This window comes from Nanorana parkeri, unplaced genomic scaffold (assembly GCF_000935625.1).
Source record: "Nanorana parkeri isolate BGI_ZX_2015 unplaced genomic scaffold, ASM93562v1 scaffold630, whole genome shotgun sequence".
Lineage (NCBI taxonomy): Eukaryota > Metazoa > Chordata > Amphibia > Anura > Dicroglossidae > Nanorana > Nanorana parkeri.
In genome coordinates this window covers 688,826-704,167 of record NW_017306898.1, presented here as the reverse complement: position 1 = coordinate 704,167, position 15,342 = coordinate 688,826, and the positions used below count along the sequence as shown (strand labels likewise).

Here is a 15,342-nt window from a genome sequence, read left to right as displayed (position 1 = left end):
TGCTACAGTAGCAATAGCCCCCGGAGCAAGCTGGACACATTTGATCTGTTCTTATATATCATAAGCTCAGATATATTATGGAGGATATGAGAGGATATGAGAACATTCCCAAAGCTTAAATCTATTCCACCAAGAGACACAATCACGCTCCAAGATCCGGGCAAAGGAAAAATAATAATAGAAGTAGAAAGTAATAAAAATGAATAAATACGCAGTAACTGATCTTTGGATCTTCTTAGGATACAAAGGAGAACAATCAGCAAATCAGCAGCACAAACCATATAAAGAATTCTATCTGTAACCCTCGTTAGTATCTTTACCCCCAACTCTTCGCGGGGTCAAAGGCACACGCCATACCTCGGTACAAGCATTGCCCAAAGCCCATAGAGCAAGTTTGCATCTATTGACTTGCTACTTCAAATTTCCCCTCAACACTCTACTACGACTCCTCCGTAACAATTCTCCATAATCAGATCTAATGCGGATTTCATTTTGTAAACCAAATATTAAATGATCCCTTCAGGGAAGGCAGTAAAATAATCATATTACATGCAATTGTTTAAAAATGATCTTGCCGCTGCCACAAGTGAGCCCGGCTCAAGCTCTCGCTCTGCAAAAGCCCACCGTGGGTCTCGGACGTTGCGTGGTCTCGTTGTATTGTGACCGCATTACACATAAACGTGTTCACAAAGAGACCTTTCTCATATCTCATACACATTCTCATATCTCATACACATTCTCATATCTCATACACATTCTCATATCCTCATAAGGGTAAGCAGATGTCTGTCGGGGAGTGCTCAATTATTACACCCACCCGATCATGCATGATACCACCATGGACCTGTTTATATGAACAAATCTAAAAACATCTTGCATTGAAAGAACAGATTTAGGCTGCGTGTAGGACCATTGGAGGTGAAGATTGCACGGATACATGTGGAGGAAATGAAAAGAAAAAAAGAATAGAGACTAGAAAACACCATCGGCCACCCAAACAGCATGCAAGTCTCCATCTGTTGCAGAACATAAAGACATAAAAGACCCAGAGCCAGGTTGTACTTCTACAAGGGCTAGAGAGCCACTTCATGCACGAGCCAGGAATACAAAGACGTTCTTAAATGCGACCTGAAAGCCAATTACACGTGGAAGGAAAAGAGGAGGAAGGAGACGAAGAAGTAGAGGAGCAAGAAGACGAAGAAGAAAGACCAAGAAGAAAAAGAAGAAGAAAGACGAAAGGAGAAGGAAGAAAGAGAAGAAGAAGACGAAGTAGAAGAGGAGGAAGAAGATAAAGAAGATGGAGGAGAAGCAGAAGAAGAAAAAGAATAATAATAAGAGGAAGAAGAAGAGGAAGAAGGAGAAGAGAAGGAAGAAAAAGAATAATATTAATAATGATAAGAAGAAGATAAAGAAGGTGAAAGAGAAGCGGAAGAAGAAAAATAATAATAATAAGAGGAAGAAGAAGACAAGAAGAAGAAAGAGAAGAGGAGAAGGAATAATAATAATAATAAGATAATAAAAAAGCGGAAGAAGAAAATGAAGAATAAGAAGAAGAAGACTAAGAAGAAGAAGACAGAAGAAGAAGATGAATAATAATAAAAATAAGATAAGGAAGAAGAGGAGGAAGAAGAAAAAGAAGAAGAAAGAGGAGAGAAGAAGGAATAATTATAATATAATAATAATAATAATATGATAAAAAAGAGGAAGAAGAAGATGAAGAATAAGAGGAGGAAGAAGAAGATGAAGCAGAGGAATCATACACATGGTGACAAACTTTTTGTTTCAACCCAAGTATCCAACAAAAATTTTTTTTTTTTTTTAGCCAACCAAGAAGCCCGTCCTCACCTTGTTGGATGCCATTTCGCCGACCGATCTGTAGGTCTGAATGGTCTCCAGCTGATCCAGGCACCAGTCCAGCTCTTCCAATGTGTCCATGGCTAGTTTTTGGTAGGAGTCCTCTGCAAACAAGCACATTGACATGTAGTCAGGCTCCAGGCTCTGCATGGTGGGCTCAGGAGCGACGCAGCTCAGACACACAGTGCTGTAAGAAGAGCAATGCTCCTTCATTATGGGCTGCCTCTGCTGCTGCTGCTCTGCTGCTGCTGCTCTGCTGCTGCTCTGCCTTCCTCACTAGAAACTAGCACACTGCTGCCTCACTCCCAGCCCTGCCTGTTTTCTATCAGCCCTCTGCTGATGTCAGACACTTCCTCTGTGCTAGGAGGAGGAACTGACCCGACAGGCTGATCTGCATAGATTTCCAGCGCGGCTCTGCCGTTCCTCAGAAGCTGCTTACACCACTTCTCAGTATTAATCAGACGCTGGCCGCGGGGCACGGTGAGGCAACGCGCGCCTTTCCTAAGTTTCCTATTCCTCGGAAACGCTGCAAAATCTTATAATCAGGGCTCGGGGGAGTTTACGTGAGGAGGAAAACACCTGAATTAGGAGATCAGCAGAAAAACAGCAAGATGAACATGAAAACATAAAATAACAAATGTAGTCTTTGCTGTAATCTTCGACCCGGAGATTTCCCCCCGCAGTACATGTTTTCTGCCACTAGGTGCTCTACAGGTAGGTCTAATGGCTAGTATCAACCCGCTTCCTCTGAGCCCAAGTTGTTTTCCCCAGCCCCAGTGAAAGGAGAAGCAGCACAGTGATGAGCTCATCTCTCTGTCACTCTCCTCTTTCCTCCTAGCAGCATGCTACTATCTTACTGAGCTGCTTCTTCCTCTCACACTCCTGCCCTGCTGTACAGTGACTGCAAAATTCTGATACCAGGTTCACGTATTATTGATTGCAGAGCTGCTCTGTTGTGTCTTTTATATCTGCCCGGAGTTCAGCTTTAAAACAAAGACGTTTATTCAAAGTGGCCCTATGCCCAATTGTTAAAGCCAAACCCAATTCATCTCTAAAATACATACAGTACTGCAGCTCTGTAATCATTCACAGATCATGAAATGCACCTGAATGTGACCTGGCGGCAGCCTATGTACAGCAGGGCTGGAGTGTAAGAGGAAAAAGCAGCACTAGGAGCCAATCAGTTCATGCGCTGACAAGGAGCATGCTGAAAGGAGGAGAAAGCAGGGTGACAGATGAGCTCATCACTGTACTGCTACTCCTTTCACTATCCACAGGCTGGGGGTGGGTCCAGGGTGACCTGGGCTCAGAGGAAGTGGGGTCAATGATGCTGGCCATCAGACAGAAAACATCTAGTGGCAGGAAGAAGTCTCTGGATTGAAGGGACATGTTGCAGCTACTAATGTGATCTTGTAATTTGTTTTGGCTTTATCTCACTAACTATTGTCAGAAGGTCGGGAGACGAGGGGAAATCTCCCTGACAGAGCCCCAGGTAGCAGGAAAAACCCAGCAGGCGTTACCAGGACTGAATCCAAAATCCAGAGTTCTCATCTGAACAGGAACAGAGGGGAACACTTGTTCTGGTGACAACCGTCTAAGAGGGGATTTCCTTCACTCCCTGTAGTGTCTGCTAGACAGGAAGTGAGGGGAAATCTCTCCCACAGATTACAAAAAAATAATCCTGACGGGTTAGAAACCGTTTTATAAACAAACACAACAGCCTCCATGTTGGATTATAGATATACACTGTGTATATATATATATATATACTCATCGCCCAGCGACGTATTTCTTCACATTTTTACCCCAACACGTAGTCCCTGTTCACACCTCCGCGTACCAGGAACATGCTTTGCATTCGCACGCGTTTTTTCCTGCACTTGCCGCGCCGCACGCACGACAAACGGGGGAAAGTAGCTCATGTGACAAATTCTGCCGCTTGCCTCCTGTGCTTTTTCCGCCGCGATCGTGCGCGGCTTAATGCGCGTCAACAAAGTGCGCAACTTCCCAGCCGCGTTTGGGTCATATTAACAAGTATTGGCGCCACAAGCGCAACACACGTTTTGGACGTGTTCCGTGAACGCGTGTCGAAGTTCGCGCGTGACACGCATTTGGTGCATGTTCATGGAATGCGAAGGTGTGAACGGGGATTTACAGTCATGTTTCTGAACAGCTCCAACTCTCTCAGCTCGGCTTCACTGAACTTCCTGTTCAGAACAAAATCACAAGGGACAGAGCAGTCTCCAGTAGATGTCCATCTACTGGCTTGTAGAAGGGTGGAAGCAGGAAGGAGGGGAGTGGTTTGCTGTGACTGTGTACAGTGGCGTCACAAGGGGGCTGCGGCCCGCACCCGGGTGACACCATTGGAGGGTTGACATGTCACCCCTTTGAAAAGTCGGGCACTCGGTTGTAGACCAAGAGACCGACAGTGTCAGGAGAGAGGACCCTGCAAGGGAAAGGAGCCATCCTAAAACAGGATACCAGTACCAGCGTTCAGGGGACCAGCTGATTCCACATTAAGCTACAACTTTTAAACATCAAGGAGCAACATCCATTGTAAGTGATTTCATTAGCATTTGAAATAGCTTAAAGGGCTCAGGGCTTTTCCCCATAGTTCTCCTTAGGGTAACGGGAGGACACAAACTAGCGTCCTCCCGTCACCCAGAGCTACAGCTCGCGGTATACTGAGACGCCGCAGCTGAAGCGGATCCCGACAATTGTGCCGGGATCCACCCAGCTGCGTGACTGACAGCTGGCTCTGCCTATCTAGAGGCAGAGCCAGCTCTACCCGCCCCCTCCCCCGTCCGTTCCGCCAGTCAGCGCTGGCGGATCGGAGCGGGGAGGGGTGAATCCAGCCCCTCCCCTGTCACGGCAGAGAGCTGTGACAGGATCGAGGGGGGAGTGAACGCCGGTATGTGTTCGCTCACTTCCCGATCTACTGAGCCGACCTGTCACAGTCTCATTGTCACAGGTCGGCTAGGACTATGAGGTGAGTGAAAAGCACTCACCTCATAGTTCTCCTTTAAAAACATTCTGCTTTAATATCACTTAAAAGCCTTTTTTTTAGTAAGCTGGATTGATACTGTTGCAGCATGTTGGACGGGTGCAGAGAGACCACTGCTTCCACACAGAGTTCTCTCCCTAAGGCTGCGTTACACAGAGATATAACAGACACTAAGAAATGACAGTTCCTCTTCATAGCGAATATACAAAAAACATTTCCCTGGAAGCTTTACAACATCCTGAGTTACTGGAGATACAAAGTCCGCATTTCATGCTGTGATGAGTCCCATTGCTCACCATTAGGATTATGTTTCCCTGTAAAATCTGAGCCCCGACCTTCCCTTTCACCCTTGCAAAGTCGTACCCGGTGTTCTATCAAGATGTCCAACTTGTCGAGATTTCCAACTCCCGTCATTGCGCCTGTGAGGCCGCCTAAGCGCGGGATCACTTTCTCCAATTTGCGTTAGTGCGCCTGCGTGGGCATCCCATGGCACAAGTACCAAGGCCGGTTGGAGAACTCGATGAGGATTGCAAGGCTGCACAGGCGTACTGACGGCAAATGGGGACGTCAGCGCGAGGCTTGTAAAAATGCCATCTCCTCGAAGTCTCCAACGGATGTGACGTCACGAGTTGGAGATCTCGACGAGTTAGTCATTTTCGACAGAACACCGGCTCCTCTTCTGGACTGAAATGGCTTCCTCTGTTTTCACTGCACACTGTGAGTGTCTCACAAGGTGCATAAGAAGCTGCAGCAAGTCAGATAGAGCTCCGCCTCATTTCCTGGCTGGAAGATGTCCAACATCATCTAGCGCTTCTTTCCCAGCCTGACTGTCCCTGACCCGCCCCTTTTATTCATTGGATTTCAGTTCATGGAGGCTCAGCATCACCTAGGGCAGTGGTGGCGAACCTTGGCACTCCAGCTGTGCCAAAACTACAAATCCCAACATGCATCTGCCTCGGGGAGTTATGTCTGTGGCTGTCAGAGCCTTGCAATGCCTCATGGAACTTGTAGTTGCAAAACAGCTGGAGTGCCAAGGTTTGCCACCGCTGACCTAGGGCGTCTCGAGGCTGGGTGTCACCCAGAGCGGAGACCGGGTGACACACCGGCGTGACGTCATTGTGCATACGCGTGACGTTGTAGTGCGCGATCTTGGTGATGGACCCCGGCAGAGAGAGGAGGGGACGTTCACCCGGCGGGATGAGGTATGCCACCGGGTCCCCTCCTCTCTCTTGACACTGTCGGGCTCTCGGTCCGTGACCGAGTGCCCAACTTTTCATAGGGGGCGACAACAAAATGACTGTCAGTCATTTTGGTGTCACCCCTCCAATGGTGACGCCTGGGTGCGGGCCGCACCCCCCTCTTGACATTATTTGGAGAGGTCTGCATGCAAATGCAGCCTAGGAAGGCCCATTTCCACCCACCTGTTAAGGCTTTTGCATAACTCCTCCCAAGAGCCATCCCACTGCTTGCATTAGGGCTGAGGCAGGGTGCTGTGATGTTTTAAGGAAGCTATGGTCATCATCCTGCCAGCCCCTCCCACCAGCCATGATCTGCCTGCATTGCACAGTGCAACACATGGACTCAGTGATGACGTCACTGGGTCTAAAATAAGTGAATAATGGTAAAATTATAGTTTAGGAGATAAATTGGGGGGGACCGGGGAAGGCAAAATATGAGCAGCGTGAACTTCAACTGGAAAAGTTCACAAAAATGAACATAAAACATCAATTGTGTAAAAGTCCCACAGCACCAGGAAGATGGAGATACAATGGGGGGGGAATTTATCAAAACTGGAGCAGACAGATCTGGAGCAGTTGCCCATGGCAACCAATCAGCTTCTCTCTTCAGTTTGCTCAGGTAAGATTTGAAAATGAGACAGAGAAGCTGATTGGTTGCAGTGCAAATCTGCTCCACAATTTGTCTGCTCCAGTTTTGATAAATTCCCCCCATTGTAATTTGTTTCTAGGTACGCATTGTAACTATACACACACGGGGAAGCCCTGTTAGCTTGTCACATACACATGCTGCGCTTGCTGCTTCGTAGTGCAGTACAGCGCAGGTCCTTCATTGCTCCTATCTCCTTAGTGATTCATGCCAGCCAATATCATCTCTAGATGCCTTACCCTGCCATTGATTTTCTCTGCAGCCATTCAGCATGGATCCTGATTGCACATAAGATAGCTACCACAGGACGCAAGAGTCAGCGCTATCGCATTACATTTTAGGATTCCTTATGTGGCATGCCTTAAGTGCCAGAATAAATTTTAGGTCCAAAAAAGCAAGACGCCCGAGTGTGCCTTGAGCTCCGAGCCTATATCTCCTGCCGGCACGTTATACGGTCTGAGTAACGTGTGTGGGGAGGGGGTAGAACGCGGAGCACATGTATTTGGGGAGAGTGATGCAAAGGGGGTTTCATGTTTACCCTCCTCGGATCACATGACACGAAGGGACGTGCAGGCAGTACGTGCCGCCAGAACTGTCGCCTGCGAGTTAATCACTGATCAGCGCCGGGTCCTCCGCCTTCCGTGGTCGCAGCTGCCCTGCCGCTGTTTAATATTTACACAGTCACCATAAAGGAGAAGATTTCACGCCGATGATTTGTGTTCTAGAACTATTTATAATGGAAACAAAGCGACGTAATGTGTTTATGTTCCTTTCTGATTCATCACACGCACACCTTTATTGGGTCAGGCTTCTGACCCCCCCCCCTCACCCCAATGTGGTGACACAGAGGGGGAGCCCTGCATGGCCAGAATAAGTCCAGTCTGCAGAGCTCAGGGAGGGACGTGGTCTGAATTCTGCAAGGATGGCGGGACGTTGTGCATTCTCTTGCCAGGCAATTCCATCATATCCATGTTCCGTTAAAAATATCCTAGGATGCTTTTCTGTGCCATAGCACCATACACAGAGCCCCGGTGCCTGCTGCATGCATCTGCAGAATAAACGCATCCCCAGCATCACTACAACCATGCAATATCCCTCCAGACGATTATCCTATATCCATGATCATTTAAAGGGATCCTAGGATGCCATCTCTGCTATAACACCAGCACAGAGCCCCAAGAAGTATAAGCCGCAAAGAGAATTTCCCTGAATGCATTTAAAGAGCTAATGTGTTTTATTCCTTATAGAGAGAATATTCATCGGTTACAGGGACCAGGTACTGGGCTAATGTCGCGCCGGCTGCCCCTATGAGAGTTGACAGAGTCTGTGAATGAACCTTAAGCTGGCTCTGCCTATCAAGAGGCAGAGCCAGCTCTACCCGCCCCCTCCCCCGTCCGTTCAGCGCTGGAGGATCGGACAGGGGAGGGGGGGGGGAATTCCTGCAGGGAGCCGTGAGTGACAGTCACGACTCTCTGCAGGGACAGGATTGAGAAGTGCGCGAGCAACGGTATGTGTTCGCTCACTTCCCGATCTATTGAGCCGACGTTTCATTGTCACACGCCGGCTTAAAATTGAGGCTGAGTGATTTTCACTCACCTCATAGTTCTCCTTGAAAGAACAGCTCCAGGGAAAACAAGGAGTTCATAGCTTGGAAAAGGGAGGAGGAGGAGCCTTGCTATGTCTTCTGTCTGTTTGTGGAGACACACACAACTCACTAACACACACAAGGTTGTCTCCAAAGGACCCTGCACGGGAAAGGAGCCCCCCTAAAACAGGATATCAGGGCCAGTGCTCAGGGGATCAGCTGATTCTACAGGGAACTAAAAGCCTTTACACATCACGGAGCATGATTTAATCAGCATTTGAAATAACTTTAAAACCTTTTGATTTTCATATGACTTTAACTGCAGGCAGATTTAATTTTTTTTTCCAGGAGAGGAGCCGGTACAACTGTGCGAGACTGAAGGGAAGACCGGAGCTTAGCTATAACAGTTCACAAAAAGAATGTCCTGGAAGTGGAAGAGAGAAGTAGAAGAGAGAAGGGAAACTACAATAATAAGCAGTATACTGGTTCTCAGTTACAATAAAAAGGCTTTTTCAGCGGTATATATTCATCCTTCGGAAGGAAAGGTTAAAGGACATCAGTACTAAGGAACTGTGATCTCATCAGCTTGCTGTTCCTTCACTGTCTAATTTCCTAAACCAATCTGCTACTATCAGCATGCTCCTTGCACTGTAGTCTCCAATACTGGCTTTATTGGCTAAATCTCAGCCATTGGTTCCATTGGCTAAATCTCAGACATTGGCTCAATTGGCTAAATCTCAGACATTGGCTCCATTGGCTAAATCTCACACATTGGCTCCATTGGCTAAATCTCAGACATTGGCTCCATTGGCTAAATCTCAGACATTGGCTCCATTGGCTAAATCTCAGCCATTGGCTTCATTGGCTAAATCTCAGACATCGGCTCCATTGGCTAAATCTCAGCCATTGGCTTAATTGGCTAAATCTCAGACATCGGCTCCATTGGCTAAATCTCAGCCATTGGCTTCATTGGCTAAATCTCAGACATCGGCTACATTGGCTAAATCTCAGACATTGGCTCCATTGGATAATCTCAGACATCGGCTACATTGGCTAAATCTCAGACATTAGCTCCATTGGCTAAATCTCAGACATTGGCTCCAATGGCTGAATCTCAGACATCGGGTCCATTGGCTAAATCTCAGCCATTGGCTCCATTGGATAATCACAGACATCGGCTCCATTGGCTAAATCTCAGCCATTGGCTCTATTGGATAATCTCAGACATCGGCTCAATTGGCTAAATCTCAGACATTGCCACCATTGGATAATCTCAGACATTGCCACCGTTGGATAATCTCAGACATTGCCACCATTGGATAATCTCAGACATTGGCTCCATTGGCTAAATCTCAGACATCGGTTCCGTTGGCTGAATCTCAGACATCGGCTTCATTGGATAATCTCAGACATTGGCTCAATTGGATAATCTCAGACATTGGCTCCATTGGATAATCCCAGACATTGGCTTCATTGGATAATCTCAGGCTTCGGCTCCATTGGCTAAATCTCAGACATTGGCTTCTTTGGATAATCTCAGACATTGGCTCCATTGGCTAAATCTCAGACATCGGCTCCATTGGATAATCTCAGACATTGCCACCATTGGATAATCTCAGACATTGGCTCCATTGGCTAAATCTCAGACATCGGCTCCATTGGATAATCTCAGACATTGCCACCATTGGATAATCTCAGACATTGGCTCCATTGGCTAAATCTCAGACATCGGCTCCATTGGATAATCTCAGACATTGCCACCATTGGATAATCTCAGACATTGGCTCCATTGGCTAAATCTCAGACATCGGCTCCATTGGATAATCTCAGACATTGCCACCATTGGATAATCTCAGACATTGGCTCCATTGGCTAAATCTCAGACATCGGCTCCATTGGATAATCTCAGACATTGCCACCATTGGATAATCTCAGACATTGGCTCCATTGGCTAAATCTCAGACATCGGCTCCATTGGATAATCTCAGACATTGCCACCATTGGATAATCTCAGACATTGGCTCCATTGGCTAAATCTCAGACATCGGCTCTATTGGATAATCTCAGACATCAGCTCCATTGGATAATCTCAGACATTGGCTCCATTGGCTAAATCTCAGACATCGGCTCTATTGGATAATCTCAGACATCAGCTCCATTGGATAATCTCAGACATTGGCTCCATTGGCTAAATCTCAGACATCGGCTCTATTGGATAATCTCAGACATCAGCTCCATTGGATAATCTCAGACATTGGCTCCATTGGCTAAATCTCAGACATCGGCTCTATTGGATAATCTCAGACATCAGCTCCATTGGATAATCTCAGACATTGGCTCCATTGGCTAAACCTCAGACATCGGTTCCATGTGCTGCTTCTCCCTACTCCTCTTTAAGCCCTGCTGTACATCAGCTACTTCCACAGCTCACATATAAAGTATCCATTGACTGATGTATTAATGATTACAGAGCTGCTTCATTTTGCGTCTTTTATTCGTCCCGCCCCGATGTTTATATTATAAAATAAAAGCCGGCTTCCTGCAGATCCTTTATGAGTTTATTCTTCTTCTTGGGATTAACAATAAACGTGTCAGTGTGTGATTTCTCCTCCCCGGAGTTTATCTTTGTTAAACCAATAAAGCCGACTCGATTTTATGTTTCTCCTGAAAAAGTTTTAATAAGCGATGAGTCAAGGAGGATCAGGCTCTGCGTCACCCGGGAGGCGAAACTCGCCAAGAAGAGCAACCTCCGCACAGTGTCAACACCGCAGCATGGCGTATCGCAGCTTTCCCGGCCAACATGCGCGTGGACGGGTCACCGGCCCGGATGAATAAGCATGTTGGATGTTTGATTTGATTTTTATACACAGATAGTAGGCTGCTGTGGATATCGCTCGGCTTTGGTAAATAGAAAAGTTGGCAGCTGGAGACCATAAACACAGCTCCAAGTTTAGGTGCACTGTCCCTCCTATGTTATACGCTGTCCTTGTTAGTGCACCTGCACCAGTGCCGCATACTGGATCGGGTTCGGCTGATCTGTGTGGTGCCAGTTGGGTAACCGGTTTTAGGGCATGCAATATGGTAGGCGTGCAACTTTTTTTCCTAAAGGCAAACTCTGGGCACAAAAACTTTTATTAAATATATTCCTTAATAACTACAACGGATATCCCCACTTTCTGCGCAAAGCCAGATATTTTCTTGTCAAAGTAGCCGTGACATCATCATTGGGCTGTACAATATATGGCCTGTGCAGAAAGCAAAGCTGTGAGAGGGGCCCGGCAAGTCCCAACCACTATAGGAAACTAAAGGAGGGGGCGGAGACAAGACTGTGTATTCTTCCTTGAATCTTGGTGAGCTTTGTATATTTCTTCCACATCTGTGCAGTGATCCAGTGTGAGACTTGGAGCTTCCTGTAATAAAGACCGGTCACTGCTGCTCCCTTTCCTTGCGCAGGGTGACTGGTCTTGTCTCCGCCCCTTTCTGTAATAATGACCACTCACTGCTGCTTTCTCTCCTTGTGCCGGGTCACTGGTCAATTTTGGTGTCATCCGCAAACACGGAAATATCGCTGTTAACACCCTCCCCGATGTCATTAATAAATAAGTTGAACAATATGGGACCCAGCACAGAACCCTGAGGCACACCGCTCATTACACTAGCCCAGTCTGAAAAGGTGCCATTTACAGATACCCTCTGGACACGTTCCCGTAGCCAGTTCTCTATCCACGTACACACCACCTCATCTATGCCCATAGCCCTCAGCTTGTGTAGCAAGCGTTTGTGTGGTACCGTATCAAAAGCCTTTGAGAAATCCAGATATACCACATCCACCGGCCTCCCTCCATCCATATCTCTACTCACCCCCTCATAAAAAGTTAGCAAACTTACAGGAGGGGTCTTCTCCCCTCCTGTAATAAAGACCGCTCACTGATGCTCCCTTTTCTTGTGCAGGGTGACTAGTCTTGTATCCACCCCCTCCTGTAATAAAGACCACTCACTGCTGCTCTCTCTCCTCGTGCAGGGTGACTGGTCTTGTCTCCGCCCACTCCTGTAATAAAGACCACTCACTGCTGCTCTCTCTCTCCTCGTGCAGGGTGACTGGTCTTGTTTCTGCCCCTTTCTGTATTTTTCTGCAGGCAGCCTGTAGTATGCGGAGCCTGCTTACCCCTTTCACAGCTCTGCCTTCCATACAGACTGTGTACCACAGTGATGATGTCACTATTACTTTTACAAGATAATAATTGGGTTTACAAAGGCATTTGTGGATTGCTATCTTTTGTGACTATTGTGGAATCTACACTATATATTGGGGAATATATCCGCAGTTCTTGGACATGTGCCTGTGCCATCTGATGGAGTTTGTTGGTACTGGTGGATAGAAATGGATACTTGTGATGTAATCAAGCCAAAGGTAATGGTGTGCATAGTGCATTGTGATGACGCCTTGCCAAAAAAAAGGCCGCTCCGGCTGTTTTACTGCTGTTCTGGCCATGATCCCCATCTGGCTTCACTTTTACCCGCTCTTACTGTTGCCTATATTACACAGCTCTGCCTGATCACCGCCTATACCGATCTGTTCTTTTCTTCAAACAGGGCCATATAGTGCTTGATTGGGGCTTCAGCTTCTTGAACTTCTGTACTGTGCAACCTCCCTCTTAGAAAACTAGACTTGGACCCAGGGAACACTCATCCTACCCTGCTCAGGGCCACTCACGGAAATAAAGATGGCCGCAACCTCAACAATGAAATGAGCCAGACAACCAGCTGCCTAAAAGTGTATATTAGGTCTGGGTAAGCATTGCCTCTTCATTTTGGTAAATGGCACATTTTATGTTTGCCCCGAGCCATAGGTCCTCAACTACAAGAAGGAACTTGCAAAATGAGCCTTTTGCTGTCATACAGTGTATAATAATAAGCAGGTCTGCTTTTATAAAAAGCAGAAGTCTCTATCTGGCTCTTTGATTCGACAATGACAAAGCTAGGGTGGATATTGTTCATAGAGGCTCGTAGAGTGACTACCACCAAATGTCAGAGAGCTGTTGTCATTTCCCAGAATCCCGGTGACAATAAGCCACTTGTTGATCATGTGAATACTCCTCTCCTTTTGATGAACTAGAAGTCCTCGTTGCTGACAAGAAGCAGGTCATACGTATGAGCTATGTGGTTTACTTTATTGCTTCATGGTTTAGGTTTCAGTAAGAAGTGATAAGCTTACCCTGTGACTTCACCTTGACTGCGGCCACAGACAGTTCCAGTTCAAGATTGCAGGTTGTCAACTGCGTACTTTGTCTATCTAAGAACATGAGTTTTGTCACCTGTGAATTTTTCCTACTTCCTTCCCTGTATTACACGTGTGAAAACAATACATGACTGTTGTGCCCTACCAGTAAAAAGATGAGTCGATTAAAGGGTACCGGTCATCACCAGAAAGCTAAAATTCAGTCTGCTAGATTTTAGTATGTATCATTTTATAGTGTTACTTTAAAAATGTAACTCTCTCCTGAGACTTAAATATAGTATAAAGCAGGGGTGCCCACAATTTTTTGCGTTAAGATCTACTTTTCAAATGACGAGCTACATGAGATCTACCAACGGAAAAAAAACCTCCCTCGCTCTCTCTCTCCTTGTTCTCTCTCCTTGTTCTTTCTCCTTGCTCTCTCTCCTGGCTGTCTCTCCTGGCTGTCTCTCCTTGCTCTCTTTCCTGGCTGTCTCTCCTTGCTGTTTCTCCTGGCTGTCTCTCCTCTCTCTCCTGGCTGTCATTCCTCGTTTTCTCTCCTGGCTGTCTCTCTTCGCTCTACTGGCTGTCTCTCCTTGCTCTCTCCTGCTGTCTCTCCTGGTTGTCTCTCCTTGCTCATCCTCCGGGCTGTTTCTCCTCGTTTTCTCTCCTGGCTGTCATTCCTTGTTTTCTCTCCTGGCTGTCTCTCTTCGCTCTCCTGACTGTCTCTCCTTGCTCTCTCTCCTGGCTCTCTCTCCTGGCTGTATATCCTTGCTCTCTCTCCTGGCTCTCTCTCCTGGCTGTCTCTCCTTGCTCTCTCTCCTGGCTCTCTCTCCTTGCTCTCTCTCCTGGCTCTCTCTCCTGGCTGTCTCTCCTTGCTCTCTCTCCTGGCTCTCTCTCCTTGCTCTCTCTCCTGGCTGTCTCTCCCCGCTCTCTCTCCTGACTCACCTTGCTGTATTTTGCAAACAGTGCAGTGCAACAGGCTGTGTAAACTAATATTCTTTGATGTAACACATAGCACTTCAACCACCAGTATCCACCAGAAAGGTGTCAGGGAGCTTGGCTCAGCAGACTCCGGCTAATAGGTAATCATGTGTGCACAGCTAAATAAATATACTAAAATGGAATAAAGGGGCCACCATTCACACCCTTCATGATCTACCAGCATCAGCTTTGAGAGCTACTGCTAGATCACCATCTACCTAATGGGCACCCCTGGTATAGAGTATTCATTTATAACCCGCTTTCAATCAGACAAACACATTTCTTTCTATGCTCTTAGCCAAAAAGTGTAATTGTCATCCTAATGTGACCTACAAGGTCACATGATCAGCAGACCACAATGACACGCTTATTCTGCCCTCTTGCTACACTGTATGGGCAAACATTTGTAGATACCTGAACATCACACCTACACCATATGACTAAAGCCCCATTCACACTGAGCGTATCGCAAATCGCGCGTTTGTCGCGCGATTTGCATTTTGCGCGATATCGCGCGGTTTGTCGCGCGACATCGCGCAAATGGTTGCATTGATCAAAGTAGAATCGCGCCGAAATCCGCTCCAAAAAGGGTCCTATTGTAGCGACGCACGACCCGCGACAGCGACGAACAGAGCCCCATTGCCATGCATTGGAGAGCGATATCGCGCGGTAACGCTCAGTGTGAATGGGGCCTAAAAGTACGTGGACAGCCTCCAAATGATTAAGTTCAGGTGTTTCTAATGAGTACTGTTAAAGTGACACTAAACTCCGGAGTTAAATCTTAAAAATACATTCAAGAACCTTAATTATTAACAA

The 15,342-nt window shown here is 46.8% G+C and overlaps 1 protein-coding gene across 5 annotated transcripts in view; it reads right to left on the bottom strand.

Annotated features, from left to right (window-relative positions):
• Positions 1 to 15,342, bottom strand: part of PDE4B (phosphodiesterase 4B) — a 247,534-nt gene that overhangs the window by 25,526 nt on the left and 206,666 nt on the right. For 4 of the 5 annotated variants that reach the window (XM_018563088.1, XM_018563089.1, XM_018563091.1 and 1 more), the window contains one exon: positions 1,846 to 1,958. In XM_018563088.1, the coding sequence (XP_018418590.1) occupies positions 1,846 to 1,958 (113 nt within the window). Of the gene's footprint in view, positions 1 to 1,845; positions 2,090 to 2,122; positions 2,330 to 15,342 lie in introns of those variants that run through there. The other variant, XM_018563093.1, reaches the window with a different exon arrangement.